Source organism: Vombatus ursinus, unplaced genomic scaffold, assembly GCF_900497805.2.
Source record: "Vombatus ursinus unplaced genomic scaffold, bare-nosed wombat genome assembly UNPS02014786.1, whole genome shotgun sequence".
NCBI lineage: Eukaryota > Metazoa > Chordata > Mammalia > Diprotodontia > Vombatidae > Vombatus > Vombatus ursinus.
The window spans coordinates 10859783-10876542 of record NW_020954564.1 but is presented as its reverse complement, the minus strand read 5'-3'; the positions used below and the strand labels follow the sequence as shown (position 1 = coordinate 10876542).

Sequence of the window (16760 nt, the reverse complement as noted above, 5' to 3'; positions counted from 1 at the left end):
ATAAACTGTTCATGAATTTTTAAAATCTAGACTTGTGATTTCATTGGTGTAAGGAACTTCTGACAAGGAATCTCCATCTCCTGCTGCAGATTAGCAACTACTTTAAAACTTACAGCATTAGAGAGTTGCTAAGGGGGACTGAGAGATTCAGTGGCTTATCCTGGGTCACCTAGCCTCTGTGTGTATGTGTGTGTGTGTGTGTGTGTGTGTCCATGTACATGTGCACATATATATACATATGTATATATATTATATATATCTCCTCATCATATATATGTATATCCCCATCATATATATGTGCATGTGTATATATAAGGCTATTTAAATATCCCTATATATTTATATATACTATATATTATATTTATATATTTATATTATGTGTTTATGTGTGTATATATAAAAGATGGGGCTTGAACTCAGGTCACTCTGACTCTGAGACCAGCTCTCTATGCATTATATTATTTCTCTCTCTCATCTATGATTTACAAAGGTTTTTTTAATATAATCTATCATCTGATCTTTAAGAGAACCCTATGATATGAAAAAATGCTCTAAATCACTATTGACTAGAGAAATGCAAATCAAAACAACTCAGAGATGTACCACATCACACCTATCAGACTGACCAACATAACAGAGCAGGAAAATAATAAATGTTGGAGAAGATGTGGGAAAATTGGAACACTAATGCATTGTTGGTGGAATTGTGAACTGATTCAACCATTTTGGAGAGCAATTTGGAGCTATGCCCAAAGGGCATACCCTGTGACCCAGCAATAGTACCTCTAGGGCTGTATCTCAAAGAGATCATAAAAATGGGGAAAAGATTCGCATGTACAAAAACATTTATAGCAGCTCTTTTTGCGGTGGCAAAGAATTGGAAATTGAGGGATGCCTGTCAATTGGGGAATGGCTGAACAAGTTATGGTATATGAATGTAATGGAATACTATTGTGCTATAAGAAATGATGAGCAGGCAGACTTCAAAAAAACCTGGATAGAATTGTATGGACTGATGCTGAGTACAGTGAGCAGAACCAGGAGAATGTTGTACACAATAACAGCCACATTGTGTGATGACTAACTTTGATAGACTTAGTCCTTCTCAGCAATGCAAGGATCTAAGACATTTCCAAAAGTCTCATGATGGAAAATGCTATCCACATCCAGAGAAAGAACTATGGAGTTTGAATGCAGATCGAAGCATATTATTTGTTATTTTTTTTCTTCTGTTCTGTTTTGTTTCCTCTTTCTGGTGGTTCCTCCTATTGGTTCTAATTCTTCCTTACAACATCACTAATGTGAAAATATGTTTAATAGGAATGTATATGTATAGCCGATATCAGATGGTGCGCTGTCTTGGGAAAGGAGGCGGAGAGAAATTTAAAACTCAAAAACTCGTGGAAGTGATTGTTGATAAATTAAAATAAATTAATAAGAGAAAGAGAGAACCCTATGGTGGGAAGGGGAAGTAGTATAAGTATTGTTATTTCCATTTTATCATGTGAGGCTGAGACTAAAGGATAATGTGATTGGGTCAAGGCCATATAGCAAAGGAATGACAAAGCTAAGATTTGAAGTTACATCCCCTTCCTTCAGATCTAGATCTCTTTCTAGTCTCTCACAACTGCCTCCCCTGGGAAGGAAGGGGAGTGTGCATTTCCTGTGATATCAGTAGGTAGTCTAAGTCTTATTATCACCCATTTAGTGGTAGGGAAAGTAAGGCTCAGAGTGGCAAAATAAGACACCCATACTTGCACAGCTGGTAAATGACACATACAAGACTTTAACCTAAATTTTCAGATTATACCATTATAGGTATAAAAATCACTCATAAGAGTAAATTCTTGACAAATCGTGTGTGTGTGTGTGTGTGTGTGTGTGTGTGTGTAATAACACCCCCACATTCATTGGATGTGGTGTGTAGAAGGAAAATTGACATCTGCCTGCCATTTACTAGTTCTGTAACTTAGGGGTATCTTGTTTTACTTAGTTTCCCCACTTCCTAAACTGAGGATAATAATACTTAGATGACTTACATCACTAAGTTGTTGTGAAGATAAAATGAGGTAATATAAATCATGTGTTTTGTTATCATAAAGTTCTAAAAAGTTAGTTATTTTATATAAAAGGGTTGTCATCTCTAAGACTGAGTCAATGATATTTTTTAAATTGTATTCTATACCTTAACATTTTCATGACTATATAGTCAGGAATACAGCTTAAGCTAATACAAACAATGAAGAGAGTATGCATTTAGCACTGAAAAAAACTATCTTCACTGTAACATAGAATCCTTTGTAATTCAAGCTTTCTCCAGGGGTGTTTGAAAATGTTCCAAGTCTTGTCGATGAAGAAGTAAAAGTAGCAGTAATCAGAGATACTCTCCGCCTAATTGACCCACTGAAGAATAAGAAAAAAGAAAACCGGTAAGTATTTTTATATAATTTGCTTTTCATCATCAGTACTTTATAATATCTTAAGTCAGGTAAATTAAATTCTTCAGATTGCAAAAAAAATTGCTTTCTACCTTATTTAAAACATTTTAAAATGTTGATAGTGTAAGTGTGATTTACATATCAAGTAATCTAATAATCATGTTTGCCATTAATGAATAACATGGCACCTAACCAGAGTGATTCACAAAATTAAGTATTAAAAGATATGCATATTAATCTGGTACATGGGGCTTGGTTAATGAATACTTGTCTAATATAGATGAAATTTGGAATAAATCACCTGTAAAAATCATTTCCCCCCCAAAATTTCTTGCAAAATAGTAATGTATCACCCATATTTATATTGTATTTACCTTTGAAGATCTCAAAGACCTTCAATATATTCTTGAATGAAGAATCAAAAATGTTAAAGCTTGAAGGGACCTTAGCACATAAAGTGTTAGAATCTAGATCATATAATGTTATAGCTCTAAGTGACGAAAAACATAGATTGCTAGAATTCTGAAATACTTGCTACTCTAAATGGATCTGTGATCTCATCAATGTGGTTAGTTACTCCAGTGATGCCAATTGCAAGCTATCTGTGACTATTCATCCTGGACAACTCCTATATGTGTCTTCCCAGAAAATGCTTCGTCACTCTTGACACTTTGCTAATACCAGTGGACACACAACACAGGCTGTCTACTGGTTATCCTTCTCACCAGATGATTAGCCTATCTTTTTTGTTCATACATTTTCTTTTTCTTGTAGGTTTTCTTTGTAATTCCTTTTTTTTTTTAAATAATACCTAATGACCCCTGCCATGTGCCTCTCCACTGCTATCTGGATGATAATCATTTTTCAATTCTTTAGATTAGTGTTGCATGACTTCTAGTCCTATGATACTGCCAGTAGAATATTGGTATTAAAAGCATGGGTCTTTGTTTCAGGGAAAATTTGTTCATTAAACTAACATTGCAATCCAACCCACTTTATTCCTTTTATTCAATTTTGGGCCTAATTATTTATTTTTAGTGTTTGTCCAAATATATATACATATATACATTTGTGTTTGTGTGTGTGTGTATGTACATCCCTACATATATGAGTATATGTATGTGGTGGATGAGCTTTCTAGATTGTTCATCTAACTGCCTCCCAGAATCTGGAGGATAGGCACCCTTCATTCACTCCGCTTTTGTTTTGTTTTGTTTTGTTTTGTTTTTGCAAGGCAATTGGGGGTAAGTGACTTGCCCAGGGTCACACAGCTAGTAAGTGTCAAATGTCTTGAGACTGGATTTGAACTCAGGTCCTCCTGACTCCAGGGCTGGTGCACTGTGCCACCTAGCTGCCCCCACTCCATTTTCCTAAGCAGTTTTTAGACCAAACTCTTTAGAGTGAGAGTGATCAGCGATCTCATTTAGGAGGTGCTACAGGGTTCCAGGACTTGATGAAATTAGTACATTGTCATCTTCAAACAGAAGCATCTGGAAAATGGTGAGGTCTTTTGGACCCTCTTTAACTTAGTTTCTATGCTGGATCTCCTCCATTAAGATGTGAAAAATCTTTGGTGAGCATTTGGCTCCTTGTTTTATGCTTTGCCTGACATTAATGATCAGAAGGTTGTTTAGTAGGGCTGTTATATTTTTCAAGGAACCATAAATTGTTGACATGTGCATAGGAGACACCTTATTGGAGGAGAACTTGTAAGGTGGCATTTTGCTTTGCCATATTGAATGCTTTTTTTTTTAAGTCAGCAAACAGTATGCACAATGACATTTTATATTCTCTGTATCTTTCAATTAATCTTATGATGGTAAAGATGTGATCTACTTTGGAATATCAGTTGTGAAAACTTGTCTATTTCTTTCTACTATCTCATGAAAGATGTCAATACATAAAAATTTTATGTAAATGGGAAAGCAGGCAGGTATATAGTTCAATAGTTTATATTTTCTTTGACACTTTTTTTTGGTCATTATAAGGCAATTATAATATGATGTTGTTTTTTTTTTCAATGCCTTTGGTATTCTCCCCTCTCCTAGATATCTTGAGAACCTACATATCTCAATACTCTCACAATTGTGATGCCTCGTTCATGGGCCTCCTTTCTTTCTACTTGGTGTACTTTAGATGCTTCTGTCTTCTCCCTCTCCCCCCACCTCTTTCTCTCCCTATCTATTTCTCCCCCCTCTCCCCTCTCTCCACCTCTCTTTCTGTTTGTCTTTTCCCTCTTATCTCTCTCCCTCTCATTTATCTTTCTCCCTTCTCCCTTCCTCACTTTCTTCCCTCTTCATCCACCCTTTCTCATTCCCCTTCTCTATGACCCTCTTTTCCCCCTTCATTCTCTTTCCTCCCCCGCTCCTCCTTTCCCTCTCTCTTCTGTCTCCTTTCTCTCCCTGCTTACCTACTTTCCTCTCTCTCTACTTCCCTTCCTCCTTCTATCTCTGTTCCTCTCATTTTCTTTCCCTTTTTCTCTTCCTCTCCTCTCCCTCTCCATATTTATTTCAGTATTTCAAGAATTTATAATTTCTTTCATTACTGTGAATCTTATCTCCACATGAAGATTGTGGACTTAGATTTTGTTCGTGAGTTGCTTTGTTGAAAATAATTACCTGGTGGTCAGAAAGTAATGATTAATTAATGATTAGTAAATTAGTAACCTTTTCTTAATGAGCCTTTCTGCATTTAGCTAGCTCCAAATTATAGCTTGCACTGCCCAGACGTAGTCTGCTTCTGGGCCTATAGTCTAATCCTTTTAGCTTGATAGGACCTATTAAGAGTCAGAGGCTACCTCCATATGTGCTGATGAAGTATCAGAAGAGGATTTTGAAGCTGCCTCTTCCTCCAACAAAAGTTCCAAAACTCCGTGAATGAATGGAAAGGCTCTGTTACTGGATTATCTTGTTGCTCATGTTGGTGACTTTGTTTCCGTGCTCAATTATAATAAAATTGCATAAAGGACAAGTGAATTTACTATTTCAATTCTTTTAAGTAATATTTTCTAATGGTAGAATCCTAGGCTATAGGGAACCATTAGAAGTCACTTACTTAATCTCATCTTGCTTCAACTAGGTTGGCTCGCCGGTCCTGTTCGTGGTGATGATTCCACAGTTTGTGTTGGTGGTGGGCCCTTTTTCATAACAGTTGCATACATTCAATCTCTTGTCAAGTCGTTTCTACTTTCACACCATCTCTTGTATATATCTCCCTCTCTCTGCTTACACAGCCATCATCCTGGTACACCTCACACCTAGTTGTTATCCCTACCTTGTCTCTCCCCACTCTAACCCATTCTCTACTCAACTGCCAAAGTGATCTTCCTAAAGTTTGGGTCTGGCTATATATCTCCATTCTATAAACTCCATTATCTCCCTATTACCTCTAGGATAAGATATTAAATCTTCTACTTGGCTTTTAAAGGCCTTCACAACTTGGTTCTTTCTAGTCTTTTAAAATTTTACTCTTCTTCTCCTACTCTATGATCCAGCGACATTGGCATTCTTTTTTTTTTTTTCTTTTTTTTGGCTAGGCAATGGGGTTAAGTGACTTTCCCAGGGTCACACAGCTCCAAGGCCAGAGCTCTATCTACTTCACCACCTAGCTGCCCCTCTGACACTGCCTTTTCACTGGCTGTCACCCTTACCAGCTCTCTTTTCCTTCTCTCTGTCCCCTGGCTTCCCTTGCTTCCTTCAAGTCTCAGTTCAAATCCCAGCTGCTGCAAAAGACCTTTTCCAGTGTCTCTGTCCCCTCCCCAACCCCCAAGTCTACTGCCAGTTCCTTCTCTCTGACATAACCTCCCATTTATACTACATATCTATCTATCTATCTATCTATCTATTTATCTATCTATCTATCTATCATGTACATACTTGTTTACATATTGGACCCAACATTAAAATATGGTCTCCTTTTTTTTTCTTTCTAAAAAATATTATTTGTCATATGGGATGGCTCTTGGAGAGGAAAAGAAAGGAAGGATATTTGAAATAATTATGATGATGTAAGAAACAGAAAATATCAATAAAAACTCATTTTTTAAAAATGAGCTCCTTGAGGGCAAGGACCACATTTTTGCATTTCTTTGTATCTTCAGCATTCAGTGCAGTCCCCGCACCATAATAAGCACTAAACAAACCCTTGCTTGTTACTATTGTTCCACTGGATGATGGTTTTGGAGAATTGACTAAAAGCAAGGTGTGGTGTGGGTGGTGCTGTTATTCCAGGGCTCCAGAATGGACAAGTGGAAATGGAGAGGGAAGAAAGTGCATTCTAGGTATAACAACAAACTTGAACAAAGACCCCAAGGTTTGTATATACTCACATAAATTTAACTAGCCCAGTTTGATGTAGAATACATGAAGGGAGTTGTTGCTTGGGACCAAATTATAATTGGCTTTGACTTCCAGGCAAAAGAGGTCAGATTTTATTCTGGAGACAATGAGGAGTCACTAAAGCTTTTGGTATGAGAGAAGTAATAGAATCACAGAGAGCTATGTACTAGGAAGTTCACTTTAACAGTAAGTGCTAGATATGTTGGGCACCTAGAACGGGGTGCTGTGGATAGAGCACTGGCCCTGGAGTCAGGAATCAGGAGGAGCTGAGTTCAAATTCAAGCTCAGATACTAGCTGTGTGACCCTGGGCAAGTCACTTCACACTGTTTACCTCAGTTCCTCATCTGTAAAATGAGTTAAAGAAGGAAATGGCAAACCACTCCAGTATCTTTGCCAAGAAAACCCCAAATAGGGTCACAGAGAATTGGACACAGCTGAAATGACTCAAAAACAAAAGCTAGATATATTAGAGAGGGTCAAGACTGAGGGAGGAAAGACCTATTAGGAGGTTATTATAGTAGTCCACTTGAGATAAAGTTGCAGAAAATTACCTTGTTGACTGACTTCCCAGATGCACATTTAAATCCAAGTAATGTTAATGTGCTATTTGTTGTTTCCTCCATTTCGTAGGGGCAGAACCTGAAATATCGCTGTTAGCCGTGTAGACATCATAATGTGAGCTTATTAAGTATTTATAAACAGAATTTTATTTAAAGCTTGATAGGCAGCTAAGCACGGGTACATTATTATCCACAGTTAAATTGGGTACCACATCCAAAATCCATGGTTCTATACAAAGATGACAAGGTGCTTGCTGTGGGACTAGATTATGATGATGACCTTGTGAAAAGCATAGACTCGTAGAATGTTAGAGCTGGAAGAAATCTTAGAGATCATCTATTCCAGAGGTATTGATGTGACCCACAACACTCTCCCTGAGCCAGGTTGAAGTATAATTGGAAAATATTTAACAAAATAAATAAAATACAGTAATATCAGTATGTAATTTTCTAAGTCAATATGCTTCCCATAGAAATCCTTACATACAGTTTAGTAGCCTTGTTTCTATTTGAGTTTGACATCACTGCTCAGAAATATCAAAAACTATGGCGTGGTGAAAGAAGATGAGAACTGAGAAAAGGACATGGGATTCGGCAGTTAAGAAATCATTAGTGATTCCATGGATTCAATTTTCATCTCTATGCATATGAGACTGAAATCTATTTATTTAGCCCTAACCTTTCTCCCAACCTCCAGTCTCACTTCTCCAAGTGCCTATTGAACATCTCAAAGTGGATGTCCCACAGACATCTTAAATTCAACATGTCCAAAACTGACTCATTTTTTCCTCTAACCACCCTCCCTCTTCCTAACTTCCCTATTACTATCAAGGGTACCACCACCCTCTCATTTACCTAGGCTTACTACCTAGGTGTCACCTTGATTCCTTATTCTCAGTCCTCCATATTCAATCAATTGTCAAGTCCTATCATTTCTACCTTAATAACCTATCTCATATATGCCCCCTTCTCTAATACTGCTGTCACCCTAGTGTAGGTCCTGGACTATTGCTATAACCTGCTGGGTGGGTCTCCCTACCTCAAATCTCTCCTCATTCCAGTACATCTTCCACTTGGCTGTCAAACTGATCTCCTTTAAACACAGAGTTGACCATATCATCCTACCCCTTCCCACATTTAGTCAATTCCAGTAGCTTCCTATTATCTCTAGAATCAAATATAAAATCTTCTGTTTGACTTTTAAAGTCCTTCATAACTTAGCCTCTCCTACTTTTCCAGGCTTCTATATACCTTCCTCCCCTCCACATATTCTGTGATCTGGTTATACTGGTCTCCTTGTTGTTCCTGGAATAAGACACTCTTATCTCCTGAGTCCGGGCATTTTTATTGCCTTCACCAGTGCCTGCAATGCTGTCCCTTGTCTCATCCTTCTGGCTTCCCTGGCTCCATTTAGTTTCCAGCTAAAATCTTACCTTCTGCAAGAAGCCTTTCCTAATCCCCCTTAACACTGGTGCCTTGCCTCTGGAGTATCTCGCTGTGCAAAGTGTTTGCATGTTGTCTTTCCCATTAGACTGTAAGTTCCTTGAGAATAGGGATTACTTTTTTTTTTAATCTCTAGAGTTTAGCATAGTGCCTAGCGACATAGTAAGTGCTTAATAAATGCTTGTTGACTGGAATTGGCTCATTGGTGTAATAATAATGATGATAACTGAGATTTTTATAAGACTTTAAAGTTGCCAGAGTGCTTTACATATATATTATCTCATTTGATCTTCATATCAATGCTATGAGTTAGGTACTACATGTTTTATTATTCCCATTTTACAAGTGAAGAAATTGAGCCTCAAAGAAGTTAAGTGACTTGATTTGCCCATGACCAAACAGGTAATAAGTATCAGATGCAAGATTTGGATACAGGTCTTCTTGGCTCAAAGTGTCCAGCATTGTTTCTGGGAAAAAAACAAACCAACCTGAATTTAGAGTCAGAGGACCTGAGTTCAAATCTTTGGTTTGCTGCTTACTACCTGTTTAACCTAAGAAAGTCACTTACCCTCTGTGGACCTCAATTTACTCCTCTGTAAAATTAGGGCACTGGACCAACTGATATCTAAACCCCCTTGTAGCTCTAAATCCTTTGATCCTATGACTTTTAACCATTTTCCATAAGAGAGGCTTAATGGCTAGTTTGTTTGTCCAGTAGCTGTGTCACAGTAGAGATGAGAAAGGCACCCTAGCTGTCTTCTGGTCTCTGTGCTGTGCTTTCCCTCCATATATCATCTTTGGGAGGTCTTTCTGAGAGTTGTGCCTGGTATCTTAATGCTACTGGAATATGTACGCTGATGTAGTGATGTCTGAAGAACCAGCCCAATAGTGTCTTAAACAGTTATTGTCCAGAGGAGAAAGGAAATACTTCTGTGTGAAATTCTTCACTGAGAACAGTTTGTAAGATGGATTGGTGCAAAGAAATTGTATGCAAGGTGAGAAACAGCAGAGAGCACTAGGAAAGAGGCAGAAGAGTGTGGTTCAAGTTTTCACTCAGATGTTTAGTGGCTGTGCAACCTTGGGTCAAGTTACTTTGACTTTCTGGGTATCTGTTTCTTCATTTGTAAAATGAGGGGTTGAACTCTTATTTCTAAAGGCCTAATCAGTTTTAAAAGTCTATCTGTCTTCAAATATGCCATATTCTAAAATCTCTTTTAGCTTTCAATATTCTGTGATCTATATTTTAATATTTTATGTGTCAAAGAACCTTCTAGCTTTGTGATTCTTTGTTCCAGCACTCTGAGGGATATCCTTAAAAGTATTAAATTTGGAATCAAGAGAGACCTGTGGAATTCCCCACATTGTCATGGTATATATTGCTTCTCCCTTTCCTTCTTTCTACCAATAAAAGAGGGAGTGTAGTGTAAAAAGCAATAAAGAAGAACATTGTACTTGTAGTCAGGAGGTTATGGCTTGAATTCTGACTCTGAAATTTACTAGCTATGTGAGATCGTGGGCAAATCTGACCCTCATTTTCTTCTTCTGTAAAATGAGGATACTACTACTTGTGCTACTAAACTCATAGGGTTATCATTTTAAAAATGAAAACCTCTTTGTAAGTGCTATATATGTTAGTGCTTAGTAAGTTCTTAGAGTGCTATATAAATGTGACCATTTTGTTTATTTTTTTATTAACATTCTATATTTTAAGCTATCTTCCATTCCTAATGTTCTGTGTTCTATATACTAACATTCTTTGAGGTACTAAAATATACATTAGGGTGGTGAGACATACATTAGGAGCTTGTAGGAATGGAAAGGAGAAGATGATAATGAACAAGACTGCGGAAACTCAATTTGCAAGTCTTGGCAAGTAATTGGATAGGAGAGTTCAGGAAGAGGAAGGATTCGAAGATGGTGTTGAGATTTCAAGTCTGGGTGAAAAATTGTGATATTATTAATGCAAATAGGGATGTAGGTAAAAGATAAATTTGGTTTACACCATGTGATTTTATCATAGATTGATGTATTAGATGTTATCTCTTACCTCATTTTACAGATAAGAAATTGAGGCCTGTAATTAAAATGCCTTGATTAGTATCAGATATCTAGTTAGTTTTAGGCCTAAAAACTCAACCCAGGTCTCCCAACTCTCAGTTGATATACTATTAAGACATATAGTTGGAGATAAGTAGATATATAGGTTGGAAATGCAGTTCTAGAGAACTGGAAGGAGGTGGGACTGGTGATACAGACTTGGGAGTCATCTGTATATTTTTTCTGTTTACCAAACACTTTTTCTTGAGCTGAGGCTATTTTCTGGCATGGATATCCTCACAGAAAAATTTTGTTGAAGTGCAGAGATATTCCCACTGTAGATAAGCAGCCAAAATTCCATGGCTTCATTTGACTTCTAATGGATCCTTTGGGATGAGGTCTCCTCTATCGGATAATTTTTTAGGCTACACTGACCAAAAGTACAGTCGAAGAGCTTATGTATAAATTAGACTTAGAGAAGCAGTGTGATAGTATACAGATAACCCTGGAGTGGAAATTTGAAGACCTGTATTCTGTAGCCATGGCTCTGTAACCAATTTACTGGGTGTCTTGGAAGAGGCCACTCCCCCTCTTTGGTACTTGTTTGTTTATTTGAAAATAAAAATACAATTCCTAAGGTCCTTCCAGGTCTGAATTGACATTAAGTCACAATGTTAATTTTTTTTTTTTACAATCTATTTACAGAAAATTATGTTGGTCCTAATTAGATGAACAGTAAATGAATTGGTATATCAAGATATGAAGCAAAATATAGGATTAAAATTATGATTACGTATACTTTTGGGGGAGCACTATAATGGTTTCTCCTACATTGAACCAACTCTAAAATTTCCCATACAATGAAACAGTTACAATAGTTTCTCATACATATATCTGTAGTCAGGGTTAACAAATTATAAAAAATGTATGCTCGGAAATGTGTCAAACCATATCTTGGAAAAATATGAGCAGAAAAGAATTGAATAACAAATCATTTGCATGTGCACTGTTTTGGGGTGAGAAGACCACCTCTCCCATATGAAAATCTTCAGATGATCTGAGTATGGTGGAACTAGTAATTGGGTCCATTGCATTTCCCCTGATGATGAAATGGAATCATTTCTTAGACTTACAGGGAATTTGGGGTTTTTAGAGATGATTCGATTGTGTTATTTAAGACTTAGATTAGACACAAACAGATTTCATTTGATGGCAGGTATGCATGATTTTGAATAAATTAACAGCAGATGGAAAGCAACCTAACATATGGACAGTCACCACTTACAGGGGTAGGAGATAGGGGTGGGGGTGCGAATGGCATTGTTTCAGCAACACTGAATTTTGCTATATTCCTTTCAAAGCCATTCCAAAGTGGTGATGAGGTTACAAATGTATTTAGAAATTTCTTTACCAGTTGCTCTATTGAATTTTAAATGTTAGCATTTTTTTCTGAATCTAGATTTGTTTGCTCTTTAGAGATAAGGTTTGGTCATTAAAGTTGAGGGTACTTTGATATTTTAATGACTTTGTAATCTAATCAATGTAAATATTTGTTCTACCTCTATACAGGTCACAAACCCTTCTCATCCCACGTAATTCTTAGCCACATCCTCCCATAAATCCTTTACAGTGGATTTACCCAGCATACTGGAGGGCTTTCTTTAGGGCTTTTAATATTTCACTGATGCCAGTTCAGGCTGTCCATCTGTTATCCCTTTCTCACCATATGACAAGTCTTCCTTCCTTTTCTAATCTTGCATGTCCTTCATGGTATCTTTTTAATGCTACCTGCACCCAACTCATTGTCCATGGCCAATCATCCCTGCAATATGTCTCTCCAATTTCATTTGGAGTTGCCTATTGCTTTGGTTTTTTGGAGACTGTGGTTTTCCATGATTCACAGCCATATATAGGATAACTAGGATCATATTAGCATTAAAAAAAAATAGACTTCTGTGTCAGGAAACGTTGGAAGTGTACATTCTCCTGAATATGAATCCAACTCTCCTCTGCCTCTTCAATTCTGGATTCAGATGCACTACCTATCCAAGATATGTGTACTAATAGACTATCTGGTTGCCTGTTCAGCTCCACATTGTAGTCAGGGCAACATCTATTCTTTATCTATTAGGTTCAGTCTCTTTGGAATGGCTATGAATCTTATTGAGGAAACTCTGTACTATTCCAGGACCTGATGATGCATCTTTTCTAAGCCTTATCATGTCTCTTGAGTGAACCCTATGGCCAAGAGAATGTTGAAAATGGAAAGAAGTTTAGTACCTAGAGTGTTAGATCATAGTTCTTAGAGCATGAAAAAGGAAAAGACCATCAGCCATGGTGGAATGAAAGGGGTCTTAGACTACTACATCATGTTAGAACTGGAAGGGACCTTTGCCACCCCTCAGTCTAACCTCCTTATTTTACAGATGAGGGAACTGAGACTCAGAAAGATTAAGCGACTTGGCCAAGGTCATGAAGTTATTAAGTGACGGAGGTACTGAATCCAAATCCAGTGGTCATTCTGTCACAGAGAACCCAGAATATTAGAGATTGAAGGCAGCCTGTCTTCATTTTTCCAATGGTGAAGCTGAGATTGAGAGGTTAAGTGATTTGTCTAAGGACACACAACTTCTGAGTGGCATATCCAGAATTTGATCCCAGCTCATTTGAAGCTAAATTCACTGTTGAGAAGAAATTTTCATTCTGGAGAGAAAACAAACTTCTGAAGCTGAAGACATTCTTGGTAACAATAGATACCTGATAAGAATAACAAAGTTTTGTAGTTTATGCATCACACTTTAAACACTTAAGGAACTAAGGGAAAAAAAGCTATGATAATGAGCTATAACCTGAACAGGTGGATCTTCAGCTTGAGGAAGGGTTCATTTTCTTTTAATTAACCATTACATTAAAATAAACAAGAGAAATTCAAGGAGTGGCAGTTTAGGATTCACCCTCAAGCAAAAATTGGGAAAAATAGATGTTTCAGAAAGTATGTAGATGATTATTTTTCTCTTTTCTTTTTTTTTTTTTTTTTACAAAGTTTTGATTTCTTTTCCCAATACTCTAGAGCATGAGGCACATGGAATCTGGATGTTCCTGAAGCTTTTGTTTCTGTTATGATATTCTTAGTCCTTTTGTCCCAATCTGTGACTCTACTGGGGCACTGGAAGGAAAGATATGGCATGATGGAAAGAGAATGATTCAGAATTAACCTGAATTTGCTACTTACTGCCTGTGAGACCTTTAACAAGTCACTTCCCCAACTCTAGGTCTCAGCTTCCTCTTTTATAAAATGAAGGGGTTGGACTAAATGATCTCTTAAGTTTCTTTCTAGCTCTAAAAGGTTTGATCCTATGAGCCTATCAAGTGACCCAGGCTCTAACTGAAAGCTCTACTCCCTTTGTCTCCTTCCTGACAATTCATTTACTTATGGTGAGGAAAACATCATACACCTGAGACTTCATTAACATCTGCTCTTGTTCAGGCTATGCTATAGCAGCAAAATACATATTTTACTCTCATATTAAAAGTTTTCTTGTGTTTTATCTATGAAAGAGAGGGTGAGGAAATAAATATCCCATAGTCACTGGTTGGTTGAGTTGTTAGCATCAAAGTTCATTCAACAGTTGTTTTTAATCGCTTGTCACGCTGTCAGTGGCTGACTTAATGCTAAATCAAGTATGATGCTTGAAGAAGTCTCATTATTATAATGGTAACAACAACAACGGTAATACATTTCTTTAACACTTTAATGTCTAAAAATGCATTATATACAATAGCTCTCTGTGAGGTAGGTAGGGTATTACTTTTACAATAAGCTTTTAATTAATATCTTCTGAGACTCTTTTATACACACACACACACATACACAAAGACACACATTATAATACAATCATTCTATGCAAAAGCTGAGAGTTTACCAGACTAAAACCACAGACTCTCCAATTATTAGAGCTAGAAGGGAGCATAGAAATTATCTAGTTTTTCCCCTGTTTGTTTCATAGAAGAGGGAACTGATACCTAGAGAGGGGATGTAACTTGCTCAAAGTCATAAGCCTGATACACAGGTATCTTCAGCGCTCTTTCCACCTAACCAGGTGATGAATAAAAAACAAAAGTGCTATACATTGAACTCAAGCACAAGATTTACAGTATGTTTACTTAATTTTTTACTAATGTCTTCATTTGCTTAAACATGTAGCTGAGAAATCCAATAAGAAACCAAAGTGGAGGAGCTACTTTACCCCAGAAGAATAGTATCATTGCAAAGGATCATGAAGTGTTAGAGTTGGAAGGGATCTTTGACCATTGATCATAGGATGTTAGAGCTGGAAAAGACTTTTTGTTTAATCATTTCAGTTGTGTCCAACTCTTTGGGACCCCGTATGAGGTTTTCTTGGCAGAGATACTAGAGTGGTTTGCCATTTCATTCTCCAGCTCATTTTACAGATGAGAAAACTGAGGCAGAGTTAAGTGATTTGCCCAGGGTCACACAGCTAGTAAGTGTCTGAGGCCAGATTTGAACTCAGGTCTTCCTGACTCCAGGCCTGAGGCTGTGTCTACTATGCCACCAAGCTGCCCCCTGGAAAAAACCTTAGAGGTCATCTAGTCCAACTCTCTCATTTTAAATGTAAGCACAATGAGAGCCAGACAGGGTTAGTGATTTGCTGAAGGTCATACAACTAACTCCTGAACGGGGACTAGAACCCAGGTCAACTGATTTCTTGTCCCATACCCTCTCTACCACACTGCCTAAAGAGTATTGCTCTTCATGACATTCCCAAATGTAATCTCCTTTGAATGTGAAAACTTCTTAATGGACCTTGGATTTTCTAGATTAGCCAATCTATCAGGATAGTAGTTTATTTAAAAGCACTACCTATAAATGATGTCATTGTAAGACACAGTCCATGAAGAACAAAAAGAGCAAAAATTATCCAATTTAATATCAGCTTTTGTCACTAATGTAATATATTATATTACTAGTGAATGAGGAATGTTATCAACAAACTAGTCTTCTAGTAGAAATTAAGCATAGGGCTAGTTTCATGATTTTGTTAATCTTTCTCCTGCCCCTTCACCTTATTTATGCTAATTTCTTTACACAAATAAAATATTAAGTGATGGTAAAGTCTAATCTGTAAGATGCCAATGTAAGCTCATTTAAAATATGTCTTCTGAAAAGGGAAAATGAAACAGATTTTTCCCTTCATTTTCTCTCTGTTGGTTTCCAAGCAAAATCCTGGATGCATTCTTAATTTTGATATAAAACTTCCTTATAACAGCAGCAAAAAAGAAAAACTCAACATTTCTCTAGATAGCAACAGCATTTTCATCTTGTTTCATTTAGTATTAAGAATTTCAAGAATTGGAAAGTTAGCTCTTGAAGAGACTTCAGAAAAGGCTTAAAAGAATACTTCAGAAGAGAATTGAAAAGTTAGAGCTAAAACACAACCTTAGGAAAATAGAATTTTAGAACAGAAAGTTAGAACTGCTGTGGGTAGGGTGGAAATGGGGTGATATCGTCTCTGGTTACCGTTGCCATTAATCTTTAAGAACCATTTTTTTAAAATAAGTGTAGGGGAAGATGAAATTTACTTTCATTATGCCCATTTTTCACCATGTAAATTGCATTTGTGTTTTTGAGAGTGATATATGATTGAAAAAAATTTTGTATACTTAGATTAATGAAGCTGAGCAAGATAGAAGTAAAACATTTCTCCAAATTTTAACCTCAAATTGAAAATGATTTTCTCAAGGTTTCATCAACTTTCCCACTTTCCTTCTAAAGATTATAATAACTTATTTTAGTTGATCCATAATAGTATTGTTATGGGCACTCTCTCCATTAGTGCAAATCAGCACCTCTATATGCATTCTCATCTTGTTCAATTCTTGTCCATTTCTTCTAATAAATCCTTCAGAGAGGACCCATCCAACA

At 36.9% G+C, this 16760-nt stretch overlaps 1 protein-coding gene across 1 annotated transcript in view; it reads left to right on the top strand.

The window, feature by feature from the left end:
• LOC114047398 (tubulin polyglutamylase TTLL11-like) overlaps positions 1-16760 on the top strand; it is a 237933-nt gene that overhangs the window by 68959 nt on the left and 152214 nt on the right. Inside the window, exon 7 of the mRNA XM_027868227.1 lies at positions 2311-2429. Within this exon, the coding sequence (XP_027724028.1) occupies positions 2311-2429 (119 nt within the window). The remainder of the gene's footprint in view (positions 1-2310; positions 2430-16760) is intronic.